This window comes from Parasteatoda tepidariorum, chromosome 7, assembly GCF_043381705.1.
Source record: "Parasteatoda tepidariorum isolate YZ-2023 chromosome 7, CAS_Ptep_4.0, whole genome shotgun sequence".
NCBI classification, from domain to species: Eukaryota; Metazoa; Arthropoda; class Arachnida; order Araneae; family Theridiidae; genus Parasteatoda; species Parasteatoda tepidariorum.
This window is the reverse complement of record NC_092210.1, coordinates 27,753,108-27,769,259: the sequence shown is the minus strand read 5'-3', so window position 1 is coordinate 27,769,259 and position 16,152 is coordinate 27,753,108. Positions and strand designations below refer to the sequence as shown.

The window sequence follows — 16,152 nt, the reverse complement described above, 5'->3', positions numbered from 1 at the left end:
TATTTAATTGTTATTTTACCATATTCAAGCAAATAAGTCAAATAACCATAAATAAAATGGTATTCGAAGTGTGAGAAAAACCGTTTATTAACTACTTTCACCTATTACGGTTTACGAGCCAGAAATTTATAGCACCAACCAATTTGACCAACTGAAGCCATTTAGTTCCTTGAGGATGGGTACACAGCCAATAGGCATAATTCAATCTCATGACTGACAATCTCATGACTGACAGAACGGGTATTCGAATCCCAACATTGACAGCACAACATTTCCTTCATTCCCTTCAACACACGAAGAGTTTCTAGTATCTTGCACTCCCCATTTTATGACCTTAGAATATTAAAATACGATAGTCTCATTCACGTTTAGATGGCAACACCATAAAGCTGCTAAACTATCTCCAATGTTCACTTGAATTTTCTTTTTTTTAGCTATTTTGAAACCATGCTAGTTGTAAATGGTTAAAAACCGCTGAGTTTAGTATTCATAGCTTTTTTATCAGTACTAGTAGTAAACGGTTTGAAAATCGTAAGGGTAAAACATGTTCTTTACCGTAAACTTTATAGTTAATTAGATGGACAGTTTGCTGCTAGATATTTTCCATCATTTTAAAAATGATAACATGTATAATTATAAGTTTAGAGCAACCATTACGTTTTTGAAGCCCTAAGTAAAGATTTGTAATAAAGCAATTAAGTTATGTGTTTTTGCATATGTGTTTCATGCATACTTAAACTAACATTTATCTATTTTCAACGATTTATCTTAGAGTTGGATTTTTTTTTAAATATAAACCTATATATTTTCTTATAAGCGATAGTTATTCTTTTAACTTTTATTTATGAAAATTCAATAATCGAAAAGTTTCTTTTTTCTCTTTTCTCATCGGAAAAATATATTTACTTTATAGTTCAGATGGAAAAATCGTAATTAGTAACTGCATATTCATTGATAACTTTGGGAATTTCTATTAGCTTCATAAAATAAATATGAGCTTAAGAAATTCATTTATTTTTTGTATTATAATCTAATTATATGAAAATATTTTGAACCTAATATGTGAAAATAAACACATTAAGTACGCTGCGTTGAAATAACTTAAGAGTTTAAAATAAACATTACATTTTAGTTAACATTTAGTCCTATAAGAGTGTTAAAAAAAGTAATTAAACTCGTTCTTTAAAAGGATTTTAAAAAGTATATAAACTAGTTGATTGCGGACAAAATAAAATTTATTTTTAAATAAGCTCTCTATACATTTGTTTTGAATTGTACATCCATAGTGGATTTGCTTATTCAAACTGCCTTTTTACATTTTTTCTTAAAGTTGAAGCTTGTGATAAACGCATATGCAGAGTAATTAAACCATTCCAAGCAAACAAATTTTTAAATAATTTGATTATTTTTTATATTAAATGTAGTTTAATGTAGTTTCAATTATCTTTTGTAAGTTTTTAAGAAAGCACTATAATTTTAAATTTGATTTAAAAAAAAAACAACTTTGATATTGTTTAACTGTAATGCAGTGGAGCAAGACATTTTTACCCTACATTATTTTTTTAAAGCTTTAAATATTTATTCCGTTAAACATGAAAAGTAATAAAATTAATTACAAAACCAAAAAAATGGATGAATTGATTAGCGGAAAAAAGTGTGCTCAAAACTAGCAGAATATAGTAAAATTTTACGGTGTTTCTGGCTCTAAGGGAACACCAGAAAGCCCTAAGTTTTTACCGCAGCACTTTGGTAAATGATTGTGGAAAAATTAACAATAAAATATAGTTTTATATTCTATTATAAATTTTTTTAATTTTGTCGTGATAACTTAAAGCATGGCATAAAAGCCATTTTTTCGGTTAAATTTATTTTTCAGTTTTATTTTCTTTAACTAAATGCGTGGTAATAAGAACTATAATTTTAAAAAACAGAATTTTCAAAGCAAACTTTTTCCATATGAGCAGAAAAGTTAAAAACTGAATGGTTTAAATGACTTAAATTTTGGTGTTATTATCCAGAATTACGTTGTTGTTTTTTTCTAACAAGAAATGTCATTACCCATAGTGCTGTAATATTGCCCATATTTTTTCTCCATGTGGAAAAACACTAAATGGGTCTACTTTAGTCATCTAGGGGTTTAGAAGAATCAATTATTGAATCTTTTTTTTTAATTTCAATATTAATAAGCAAAGGATAAAGTTGAAAGAGGATAATTATACTACAATGTTCTCGCTGATAGCTTTTTATAATATCAAAAGTAAAATATTAATTAAAATATTTTAATTGTGTTTTACAATAGGAGTCACAAACACATTGAATTTGAATTAAATTAAGATTCAAAGAGGTTTCACCAATATTCCTACATAGCTATTCATAACATCAAAAGTTACAACATCAAATATTAGTTAAAATATTTTATTTGCGTTTCACTATACGAGTCACGTAAACATCGAATTTGAATTAAATTAAGTTTTTTTTTACTTAGTGTGTAATAATATTTTGAAAATCAAAGTTCCCAATAAACCATTACCACATGAATAGAAAAATTACCAAATAAATGATTTAAATATCGCATAGCTTTGCTTTATTAACCAGATTTATGTTTTTTCCCAGAAATATTAGTACCATACCATACAGTTTTTTTAACCAGATTTTTATTCTCTTTGTACTAGTGAGTGGACTAATGCACTTTGAGACAAGTGAATTTCATGAACAGCGTTCTTAATAAATTTTTCTCGCTACTAAAATCTCATCATTTAAATTTATTTATTTATTTATTTTGTCGTACGCCTGTTTAGGTAGTGGGGGTGCGATAGTTCCTGTTTTTCAGTGGCGCCATCTATGGCCAGGAATTCGACTTCTGCCACGCCATTCACGCAACCACTATAAACGGGTGTTTATACAACACCTACTAGAAGGTGTTTATACAACACCTCTAGGTGGTTATGGTTTATAGGGCAGGTCACATTCACACACAAATGAGAAGGGACATAGAACACAGAGAGAGAAAAAAACATCAATGCCTTGCCCGGGATTCGAACCCAGGAACTTTCTGATGCAAGGACAGTTCCCTGCCTCCCACACAGTCCGGTCGGCATTTAAATTTATTAAAGATACACATACGAAATATTCAATTTCTTATATTTTTAATGCTAATTTTATAACTGATACAGACTTAGATAAACCTTCTTTATGAATATTTTTTACTTCAACATTACTTTAAAAATTAATAAACTTTAAAATTGTGATTTTTTACCTTTGTATGTTCACTGTTAAACTGAAATATATTATTTCTATTTCCTTTATTCATTTTTTTTCTCACAAACTTTCATTACAAAACCCATTCTTAAACAAAGGAAAATAAATTAATTTTCTGTTTTTACCCCCAGGATTGTAACTCAATATTTTTTAATTAAAGATTTCTTCCTTATCAACGATTTTCTATCCAAAACTGAAGTTCAGACAAATTGAATTTTATCATTTTATTTCACTATTATTTTTTGACATCTAAAATATGTGCTTTTAGAGTTACTTAGACTTAATTAATTTCCTTACATTAGCAGATTTTAACTTTTTTAATAATTATTCATCGGAAATAGTTAATGTGTTTACTTATTTCCGTAACTATAATCATCGTGAATGTTTTCATTCCATTATTGACATAACTTAGACATAAGTAGGTAATTGGATATAATTAATTTCTTTAAGTTTGCAGATTGCATCTTTTTGAATAATTATTCATCTGAAATAGTTAATGTGCTTACTTATTTCCGTAACTATGATCATCGTGAATGTTTTCATTCAATTATTGAACTTAAGTTTAGATTCATCAAAGGCATTATCATCGATCTTAATAAAATAGTCTAATAGTCTTTGTAATTAATTTGTGTTTAAAAATTAAATTCTGCAAAACGGGAAAAGTCAACTGAATAGTATAAATGCTTTGTAAGGGTAGAAATAAGTTAAGTTTAAGAGCATTAGGTCTTTCTAAATAAGCAATTAGTTTTGTTAAAAGGACTTTTACGTTGACTGTGAATAAATATTCATAAATAATTTTTCTTAGAAATTTAGATTATTCAATTTGTAAATTAGAAATTTATTAGTTTTTTCTTCTGTGTAAAAAATATAGTAGTTTCGTTATAGGGCTATTTGTAAAATATGAAATTTATAGTTTTATTCCTTGTCTAATGGTAAATTAGAAATTTAATATATCTATTGTATGTCTGTTTGTAAAATAGAAGTTAGACAAGCTAAACGGAAAATTAGTTAAGCGGAGGGATTATTATCGGTTAATAGAATACATCAATATTTTGCTGAATCGGAACAATAATATTTCATAGGAGCGGGTTCCCAGCCCAAACCACGGGTCGAAAGTTTAAGCCAAGACAAATTTAAATGCCAATACCAGTTTTTACCAGTTTCGTTTCACTATTCTTTGTGATGTGTGACGTCCCTTAAAAACTGTCCCTTAAGAGTGATTTGAGGCTAAGATTGTCCTCTATCATCCTACGCTCTGAAACAGTGCCAAAAATTCCATCAAGTTTTTTTTTCTGCGTGGTTATTGTTTTTAAAAACTTCGATTACTTGTTTTTGTGTTTTCTAAAAACATATTTTTTGCTTGTCTAAAATATTTTTTGTATGTATATAATATAGAGATGCCATCTGCTTGGGATTCGGCAAACTTTTTTAAGAAAACGGTAGAGAACTACAAACTAGAATTTGCAGATTTTCGGTTAATGTTGTCACTTTTTTAAACGGCTCAACAATGCTTAACTGTAAAAAAATGGCATTTCACATAAGCATTTGAATTATTTTGAAGTAGTGGTGAGTTAAAATCCTGTAAATTGAATTTACTACATCCAAAAATCATACATTAACGAATTACCACTCGAAAATATTTATTTGCTATCCAAAGGAAGTTGGCATATCTGATAATATGGTGTGCTTTTAATAATACTAATAATGATATTTAATAATACTACTAATAATATCTAATAATATTAATGATAATATTTAATAATACTAATAATAATATTTACTAATACTAATAATACTAATGATAGTATAATTTACGGCTAAGAATGTTTAAATCCTTTTAATTTTGAATACAATCCGGAAGAGAAGGAAACTCCTGGATCAAGTATTGGGTGAAACTTACCTTCATGGAGGACTCTTTGATGGAACTAACCCGGATGTTAGATGTATCTATTTTATAAACGTCGTTGAACAGACGATCCAATTTTGGGTTTAAGACTACTAATGTTCAACGCAGTAGCCTTGTAATTTTGAACCAAATCAGAGGACAAGGGAACTCTTGGATCAAGTATTGGGAGAAATTCGCTTTCGTGGAGGACTTTTTGATGGAACTAACCCGCATTTGCGTTACATGAAAAGGAAAGTCACGGAATCCTTCCACGGTTACACTGACGGCAAGAGGACTCAAGCCCATGATCCACTGAGGATCTTGTACGTCAGCACTGTGGTCGGAACAGTTTCGGTTCACCTCATTTGCAGACAAATGCTCTATCCCCTGAGACACCATGGCTCTAGATGTGTCAATTTGTCCTTATATTTTTTTTACTTGTATATTTAGTAATTAGAAGTTCTCTAAGTTTTTTTTGTTTCCTTTTCTACAAAACTGGTGATCCGCGCAACAAAAATGTTGGGAACCGCTGCTCTATAACATCGGTATCTATTTATTTACGCATTATTTTCAATATATATTTACCTGTGGAACTAAGAATGATATATTAAATTTGAATTTTTCTGTTAAAATGAAATTAATTTTTTTTTCCTAAAAGAAATATATATCTGAATAGAAATGTTCGTTTTTATTTTGTAAAACATTGATTCTTCAGTCGCACAAAATGTTTCAAATTTATCTGCAATGCTGTGAAGAACTGTGATAAATACCATGAACTTTTCCAAATGAATAGTAAAATTAACATAATCATACATTAATGCTCTTGTTTTTTTTTTCTCTTAATTTCTTAGTAATGGCAGTGAAGACAAACTGGAATGCAAAAGAGGTTACCTTCGTCTATCTGAGAGCCACGATGACATTTTTCTTGGCGATGATGGTTTTCGAAAACCGGGATCAACTCTCAGAAGTCAGCAGACTCGAGGGTTTTCTCAACTCATTTCAGCATTTAAAGAACCTCCGCTGAGACAATTGTCTACACTCTACGAGCTTACTGCCAACATGGAACCAGATTTCGGATTATTTTGCGGAAGTCTCATTTCGTCAAATTTAGGAGTTGCGTTCTATTCGTCTGGAAATAATGTCACATTATCTGTCTATTTACCACCGAGATCAGCTGTTGGAGCAACGTCTCTCATGGGCTCGTTTGGATTGTATTTAACCTACAGGTAGATTAAATACGAAACTATTATTTTCACTTGTAATTCATTATCTACCTGTATCATACAAGTAGATGAAACAAGTATTTTTTAATTGCATTTATGAGAAATATTGAAGTTGTATCTATTTCATTAATTCTGATTTTTTTTTTAAATTTTAAATTTTTTATTTATTTTAAGTAGTTTACATTAAACTGTTAATTTTCTATTTATGAAATAAATTATTTATTCAGAAACTATTTCAAAATTATTTATAGTGCATAAAATGACAGACATTTTGAATTTATTATAAAAGTATATTAAAGTAATCTAATTTAAAGATGTCCCTGTATATTAGGTGGATATAACCTAAATTTCTATCCATTTTTACTAAATCCTCTTTTTTTTCATACTCTAGAAAAAATTCAGAATCATGTTGCCGTATAAAGTAGCATCACTTTGGGTGCATCATCAGTAAAATCCATTTCACGTTAAATCTGCTTTTACTGTAAAATATTCCGTAACTTTTACAGTGATATTTATGTAATTAGAGGTATACCGGATTTCGCTTTTTGGTTCTGGTAAGAATGGATTTTATGGAAAAAAAGTAACGGTACCCTGAGTGTTCCTAATTTCTACAATAATTCGTTCTGCAATTAGTTACAGTTACATTTGACTATTACATTTGACTACTTGTTTATTTATTTCTGTTAAGTGATAAATAACATGTATTTATTTAATTGAAATTTCCTTTTCTCTCTCTCACTCACTCTCTCTCTCTCTCTCTCTCTCTCTCTCTCTCTCTCTCTCTCTCTCTCTCCATATTTATTCCATTCAAGTTTTTATTCCTTCAGATTACTTTCACAGTATGCATTTAAATCATTTTTTCTTCAAAAATAACTAACCAACAATTTTCTTTGTGAAACAATTTCTCGTGTTAAAGAAAAAGATTTAGTGGTGGCAAAATGTAAATAATAAATGCAAATAAATATATTCTTATACCCATCCAGTGAATAATTACTCTGTGGAACATTTTTTATGTTCTGTTGTATGAGATTTCTTAATCTTACAGTCTCAGGTACTTTAATTACAAATCTACAATCAGTTACTCTGTTCAAGCTACAGTTTTTTAATGACATTCTTTTGTCTATTTTATGTCAGAATGCACGAGTTTAAAAACGTTTTTTATAACAGGGGGTTATATAAAACGTTAGTATTATATAACACCCGTTAGTATTAGGGTTATATAAAACGCCTTATAAACAGTTAGGGCACATCATCAGGATTAAAATTGCATAGGAACTCCAGCCCTGATATCTCGTCATACTCAGCTAAGGGAGCCACCCTATTATGAACTGTTTTTTCTTATGCTTCTGAGCAAGTAGTGATAACAGGGAAGCGATAGGATTCGTATGGATTATTCGTATATTAATTTAGTTCTGATAATGTGCCCTTGAAATCTGTTGCAACACTTACTGATACTTCTGTTATATATAACGTTTTTAAACTCGTACATTTCAACAAAAAAATAGACTGAAAATGTTATTTAAAAAGAAATCTTTAGCCTTAGGAGTAAAACTAGTCTTAGATTTATAATCCCCACACGCAAATTAGGCAAGATCAATCATTTGTATAAATGCAACAAAAATTTATTCCGCGTTGTCCTTCTTAATACAGACAGTAGGTAGATCCTGTTTTAAACAGACAATATTTTCACTTTTTCTGTCATAGATGTTACTAATGAAAGTAACACATCTGTGCAGAACTTATCAATTTTTTAAACAGAACGCTTAATGAAATATTCACCCAGTTGGCAACATGAACTTAAAAGTTTACGCACTATCAGTTTTTGTAAGGATGAAAACTTTAAACACCCATTCGTATTAGTCAACAAGATAACTGAAATTCAAAATCCAGAATTTATCTTGCCAGTGCATGGAAAATAATATATGTTTTAATACCAAAAGTTATACTTTAAACATTCCCCGTAAATTAAATAGTTTATATATATATTTCAATTCTTGCTAAATTATTCCGGGTGTCACAAAACAGACCAATAACTTGAAAAATTATAAGAAGAAGTGTACAAGCAAACCGTATACTGTCATTCTGATTAAAACCCATAGATTTTTTATGACCAGGGAAAACTAGTTGCAAAATTCGTCAACAGATGGCGCTGTTAGATAAAAACATAACAAAAACCATGTTTTTTTCTGAATGTGGGATACTTTTAAATAAAATATATACCCATAAGTCTATTAATTTTGCCCTCAAGCTAATCTAGATTGGTGTTGTAAATTATATTTATTTTATAAATGTTTTTTTAAAGTTTTTCAAAGCTTGTGTCATCATCTGTTGTCGAAATTTTCAACTTATTTTGAAAGCTCATAAGCAAAACGCAGTAAACTATTCATTTCTTTCCGCTTTTCTTTAAATGATAGTTCAAATCGTTGCTGAGACACTCAGTACTATCAAAGTATGTATGTTTTTTCGCTTTAGTTTAAGAAAATCCGAAATTTTTTACGTTATTCAGTTTTGATTATTTATAAAGCATAGCTATGTAAGACATTTAAAGCACGGCTATTTTCATGATATAACATGTAATGTGTTTATGAAAAATTGTACTATACAACGTGGATCTTAAAAAATAGATTCAGTGATGATTTAGTCCTAAAACTCGCTTTCTATTTACATTAAACTTGTCTGAAATAGTAAACTGAGTTAACAACAATTTCGCCAAAAAAAGAGATTTAAATAATTTCCGTACAATAATTTAATAGATAATTGAAAGACAAAAGGATTATTATTTGAAATATTGATTCATACCAAGAATATGTCTTTCTTTCCTATCTTCCATTTCTTTTTCCCCCTTTTACATGTTAGATTGTAAGGATAAACAGAACCGACAAACGTGTTTAGAAAGCTACTATTAATCTTTTAAATACAAAAAATTCTACGAATTGCATAGGGAAATAAAATTTAATAATATTTCCTCTATATATAATAGAAAATTAATTCCTAAGATATCAGCACATAAGTAGGGTATAATCCGTTTAAAATCTAATACGAATCGGGTATGTTTATTTTAATCAGCTTACAATGACTTTGGGGAAAACATTATTGAGACTAATCATAATTCTATTAAAAAGAAAACAAGACTAAATTAATTAGCAAAGTTGGATAGTCTAGACATCAATAATTGCTGTGCTTTACTTTTATTTTGCCTTACGAAGAAAAGTTGAGATCATCGTATCCATTTCTGCATAAAATTAATATTTTAAAAATTTTAGTAAATATCTTATCTAATTAGAAAAATATGTTTTCATGATCTGAAAGGGATATGTTTATAATGTTTACTTTTGGTAAATTGAATTTTTATTTTATAAAAAATATTAAATCTTGCTATCTTACGTGAAAAAATTGCCTTCAACATTTTTTTTCAATAAGAGAAAAGGTTCATCAAATTGTTTTTTTCTCGATGACGAAACGAAATAAATATTTCAGAACATTATCAGATATTTTGTAAAATTAGAGATGATATAATGTTTAACATGCGAGGTTCATTACAACTTATCTTGAGTCATCGGATTTTGTTATAAGGAGATATATTTCTAATTTTTCGCAAGTTTTTTGTATACATAATTGAAAGTAAATAAATAAAAATTTCATTGTATTTGATAAATCAAAAAATACAGAATCAATAGGGTGTATTTTTCCCCTTTTTAAAATAAAACAAGATTTTGTGTTATATTTACTAATAATTATCTATTTATATGGAATCAGTAGGGTAAATGAATCATAAAAGCAATCTAGTTTTATTACGATGGGTTTTAATTAAAGTAAATTTTAAGTTTCTAAGAATCATATTGTAAATTTATATTAATTACATTGTTTAACCTTTTAGCAGACGCTCCGTTCCTACTAATGTGAAAGTTCTGGTGTGTTTCCTAGTCACAAAATTGTAGACTAAGAATTCCACGTAACAGTTAAAAACTAATTGTAATTTGATTAACGTTAATAATTACGATTAATTAATACAATTTGTCGAGAAAAAAAAACAATTTGAATATATTTCACTACAACGGCATATAATGAAAATGGTTTACGGAATGATATTAAAATAAAAAGCAATAAATTTACAGCTGTTTGGTCATACTGATGCTTTCTTATTAAGGTAAAAAAATTCGCATTGACATCTTAAATCAAACATTTTAGCACCAATTAATTGAAACATTTTATTTTTAATGAAACGTTTTAAATGAAATTTAATTTTTGATGTGATATAAAATAGAAAATGGAAGAACTGTGGAATAGAACATGGAACGTTATATGGAAGAAGAAGTATCGAAAGTTCATTCATAGTTTCGAAATGGTTTCATTGCAAAATGGTATTTAAAGCAAATAAGTTAGAAAATGTTTTGAATGTGCTTTGGCGAACTCAGCAGACTTCAAAGGACGAACAAAAGTAGATCAAAGGAAGTTGGAGAAATGACCAAGACCCACGTCCCGCAGTGGACTAATCGTTAGGCTATGGATCCCAGCAGATCATCGAAGTCACACATCCCTGGCCGCGGTCAGTGTGCGGGTGGGTGACCACTATGATCAGCACGTTAGGGGTCCTATTTCAGCTGCTCTACCGTAAAGTGCTCGACTTCACTGGCAGGTTGTCGGGCTGCCAAAGCAGGGTGCCATCTCCTCTGCAGAGAATCAAAATTGTAATTGCTAGTCTTCGAATCATTCTCGGGAATGTTTCCCAGACCGTCGCCAATAGCCCATTGTGTAGCTATACTGTGATGAAAATTAGGCTCAACAACTACCAAAGCCTAATATTTTAAATATCATTATACAAAATAAAATCAATTCCGTGAGACTCTCACATACTGATTAATCTCTTTTCGAAACTTAAGAAATTGCACTCTAAATTTTATAACAGTTTCACGTTCACTGATAAAAAGTATGGTTAAAATTACCGTACTGTGGTGAAAGTTACAGTGTTTCTGTTTCTATGGGAATAGCGAAAGCATGGTATTATTTACCGAAACACTTTTTAATAATTTTGGTAAAATTAACAACAAAATATGATTTTACAATATGTGATAAAACTTGGTTAATGTGATAAAACGCTGTAAATTTTTTATGATATCTTAGATCATGGCTTAAACTTATTTATTCCGTTGAGTTTATCTTTCAGTTCTGTATTTTTCACTAAATGTGTGGTAATAGGAATTATAGTTTAAAAATGTTACCAGAAATGTTATTGGCTTTTAGTGCAGTAATTTTACCAGATTTTTTCCCTACATTTCAATATTATTCTACATCGGCTTTCTCCTTGGAACATTTTACTGAATAAGATTAAAGTGGGTAAAAAATGATTAAAATTAAGTGTGAAAATATCACATGGCGAAAAATATTTACCATAGCTAAACTGTGTTAAATCAGAGTTATTTAAACACCTTAACAAATATTTTATACTTTGTTATAAGCAAATGTTGAACATAATACATACAGACTAATATTTGCCTTCACTGATTTATGCTGAGTCGCTGTGCATAAGCTTAAAATCATATCGGGACAAATATCTTGCAATTTGTTTAGTTGTGTAATAAAATGAGGCTGCGCGTGACTTAAAGAAATTTCATTAAAATTAAATGTATAATTAAATAATAATCTTCTTTTATTCCATACTGGGACACTGTATATTTAAATCTGTTTTAAAGTGATATATACTCCGTTTGTGCCGATCTGACAACTTCCTCCAATGGTCTGTAATGGGTTTTCTAAAAATAGTTTTAAACATTTTACTTAATTGTATTGATACTTTGATTGTGCGGTACTGCGATAAAATAGCTTCCAGATTAATCATTAAAATGACTGGTTAATATATTATACAAATGACACTCAATTTTATTTTTCCACTATTTACTTAATGCAAAACAATTGTAATGCCTAGATAAGCGCAATATGAAAAGTAATAATCTTAAGAAAATACACAAAACTATGAAGTTTCAAAATCTGATGTTATTAAGAATAATTTAAGTGGCCCATAGGTATCAACCTTCATCTAAATATAACGGGAAATTCGAATTCTATTGAGATATTTTTATTGGCATTTGAAACGGCTAATTAAGCGTTTCTTACAGATTTTTGTCATCAAATCCACCCAAAGCTTCTCAAAACACCGATCATGATGGTCCTACCATGCATCTAGGCAATGAGGTTGCGAACACCTACTGCGACAAAGCTTTTGCCAACTGCGATCGGAAAAAGTGCATCATTCGATCACCGAACTTCCCTGGATTGTATCTGAGGAATTTCACCTGTAATTACTACATCAGACAGGATTACATTCCACCAGGAAAAAGAGCACACATAGTGATATATCAATCTAATGAGTATAAAATATCTGTTAATACTGGTTCTTCTCTCATCAGATCTGATTCCAGGAAACTAATTAATCAAGGTATTCACATTTAGACTATCGTTTCATTTTTAAAACTGTTTTCAAAGTGTTTCATTGATATATATATATATATATATNTATATATATATATAAATAAGAATAAAAGAATATTTCGACAATCACTGTGCAGTGGTCTTTCCCCTAAGTGTTAGAAAAAAAATTCTTTTTATATTAAAGCAGAATATTTAATTAGGTTTATTCTTAGTTTCAAATTTATTATAAAGATTTTTTAGTGTTTATAAACCTTTGGCTGGAATTCGATTCACTGAGCTCAAGTTTTTTTTTAGCGAATTACCAACCATTTATTTGTGGTTTGGATTCCACTTCAAGCAGAGCGTGTTCATTTAATTTCATTTGAATGATTGTTTATTAATGTTGCAATTTTAAGGAATGGAAAAGTAAAAATGAATATTATGTTTTAATGAATAAACTTGAAATATCATAAAATTAAATTACAACATATACTTCTCATATAACATATCATAAAATTATGTAAAAAAATATTTCTTTGCTATTTGCAGGCATTGGTGGGCTCTCTACAGATTGTGCAGGAGATGTTGTTCGCATATATGATAGGATAAACTCAGAAGATGGTGGTGGTCGTGCTCTACTGACGGAATTTTGCGAATCTGGTTCTTTAACTGATGTTGTATCAAGTGGTCCAGAAATGCTCGTCCAGCTTTATAGTGCTCCATCAAATCTCCTATATGAATCAAGACTAGAATTAGAAGTCCGTGTTGAGTTTTCTGAAATAAGAAAAATGGAAAATGAATTCAGTTCTAATCGTGATGGAAAGTGTGAAATAGTGATTGATGGATCTGTCACCCGTACAGGTGTTATTAAAAGCCCTCAGCACAACATGCCTAAAAATACCACTTGTGAAGCAAAATTAATAGGAACCAGTTCCCAACGTATATGGTTATATTTTGTATCATATTTTGTACAGGATCAGGGCACTCTAGGCTTTGATCACCACCCATCAAGTACAGAGTTTCAAAGTAATGCCTTGACTGAAGATACTTGTGATATCAGTAGTTTAGAATTGTATTTACGCGACTCTCACAATAAGTCTTTTTCAAAAACAAGCCACGAAAAATCAATGAACAATAGTACTTATTTCCGTTTTTGCGAATCTACATTGCCTGTGATGTGCACCAGGGCTTCAGACTTTATTGATTTCATTCCAAAGAGGCCTTGCTTACCACCGAATGAAAGTTATTTTTCTGAATCATCCAAAGTTCTTATCCGTTACTCACTCAGTATGCGAGCTCCTAATGTAGTATCCTCACTTTCTGCTACATCTTTCATAATTCGATATGAGTTCGTAGATGTTGAGCCCTCTGAAAAACCGCAAAGGTTTGATGCAACTGCTGGAAGATCTTGCGGCAGATTTATAAATTCAAGTGTGAATCTTTCTGGTGAAATTTTTTCCCCACGGAATTTATTTTTGTATGGAAGAGGTGGGCAAGAAAAACTAACGTGTGATTACCATTTCTCGCTTCAAGCTAAAGAAAGAATCCTCATTGAAGTCGGCCACTTTCATTCTAATATACGTACATGTTCTACATCATTTGATCCCCGACTTCAGCGATTCGATTGTTATTTCAAAGGTGGAATTTCCTCTCATCAATCTTATTCAGAGAATACAATCCCGCACAGACATTCATTCCTTTCTTTCACCGAATCATTTGGCTCATCGTCAGTTCACGTTGGTTGCATTTGTGACCGAGCAATTTCTCTAGCCCCATCAATCATGTTTACTTCCTCTTCGTCTGAACAGTCATCAGCAATTACAATGACTTTTGATGTATCTGGAATGACTGCATTTGAGGATTACTCCAATTTCAGCTTTAGTGTTCGTTACAGAATTCTTCCTTCAAGTTCTAATGATCAAGAATGTAGTGTTTTACCAGATAAACTTGATAGAAATCGAACTCATGGAGGAGAACTGTCTTTCCAGGCAGCTCCTTCAAGCTCAAATATGGTAGGTGAGCATTTATTGCGTTGTCGCTGGTTTTTACAATCCTCCTTACCCGAAACTTACTTGTATTTACAATTGCGTGGTAAACCTTGTGATAATCCTTTATGGTTGGAGGAAAGAAATAGAGTTATATTGTATAGCAGCGAAAGTAACGGCCTCATGTATCCCAAAATGGTGCTATGTTTATCTTCTTTTCCATCAGAATCAGTTTCTTCAAAATCTGAGAGTGAAATTTTCGATTTCTTCTCTACGTCATGGTACAAAAATGATACCAACAACTCACAGTTTTTCATTAAGGATGAATCGATTTCTTCCAACAGTTACCAAGAGCGAAACCAAAGTATTCCAGATAAAATAATAGTAGAACTCATGGCTTTTAGAAAAGGTACCTTGACAGTGAAGTGGTTGGAAGTTTCCAAACCATCATCTAAACCAGTCACAGATGAAGTGCACTCAGATGGGGGCAGGACACTGAAGAACATAAATTGTCTCCATGAATGCCCAGAACTCAGTGCTTGCATCAACCCTGAACTCTGGTGTGATGGCGTTGTGCACTGTCCTCACAGTGGATTTGATGAATCCGCAGAAAACTGTCAGCAAACTTTAACACTGTATATTTCAGTGGGCTTGGGGTGCTTAGTTGTATTTATGGGAGTCGGGCTGTTAATATTCTTTTTGTTCCGTAAATACTCTCAGCAGCGTCGACTTCATCAACAGACTCATCCAGCGAGCTTTGAACATCTCCCTCACTGTCTTCAGCACAATCAGAACCGTGAGTTAACCACTAAGAACTTCTCAAATGCTTCTCCAGTTTTTATGGTGGGCGGTAGCATGAAAAAGAAAAAGAAGAAAAACAAAGATGAATTTCTTCGTCATATTCAAACAATGGAAGTTCGTTTCCCTGATCTCCATATGTGATGATATTTATTGTTTACAGATAAAAAACTACATGTTACATTGTTTCCTCGTGTCTATATTGTTTGAAATCTTTTTCTACGTCGGAATGTACCTTTTTACAATAAATTGCTCAAAAACCATTTATATCCTAAGTTTATTAATAAAAAACGAAGTGTGGCGTAACTACCGCTATAAATATTAAGTACCAATTCACTAGTATATAAGACATGTTAACTTGATTTTATCAAGAGGAGCCTTTTGATAGATGAAGGTTGACATAGTCGATCGAAGTAACATAAGTCAATTATAAATAACGGATAGAAATTAATCTTTATAAATCACATGAGGGTTGCTCAATCTAAATGAATCTGTTAGTGGTTCAATATTTACTTATAAATTTGAACTATAAACACTTTTTGTTTGTAAAATAATTATAATGAATAAAACTGTCCTCGACTAATTGAGGTACTTATCT

At 30.5% G+C, this 16,152-nt stretch overlaps 1 protein-coding gene across 1 annotated transcript in view; it reads left to right on the top strand.

The window, feature by feature from the left end:
* The window catches only part of LOC107451710 (uncharacterized), a 145,107-nt gene extending 129,290 nt beyond the window's left edge, over positions 1 to 15,817 (top strand). The window contains exons 5-7 of the mRNA XM_016067889.3: positions 5,995 to 6,369; positions 12,480 to 12,799; positions 13,321 to 15,817. Of these exons, the coding sequence (XP_015923375.1) occupies positions 5,995 to 6,369; positions 12,480 to 12,799; positions 13,321 to 15,698 (3,073 nt within the window). The 3' untranslated portion in view covers positions 15,699 to 15,817. The remainder of the gene's footprint in view (positions 1 to 5,994; positions 6,370 to 12,479; positions 12,800 to 13,320) is intronic.
* Positions 15,818 to 16,152: the final 335 nt, after the last annotated feature.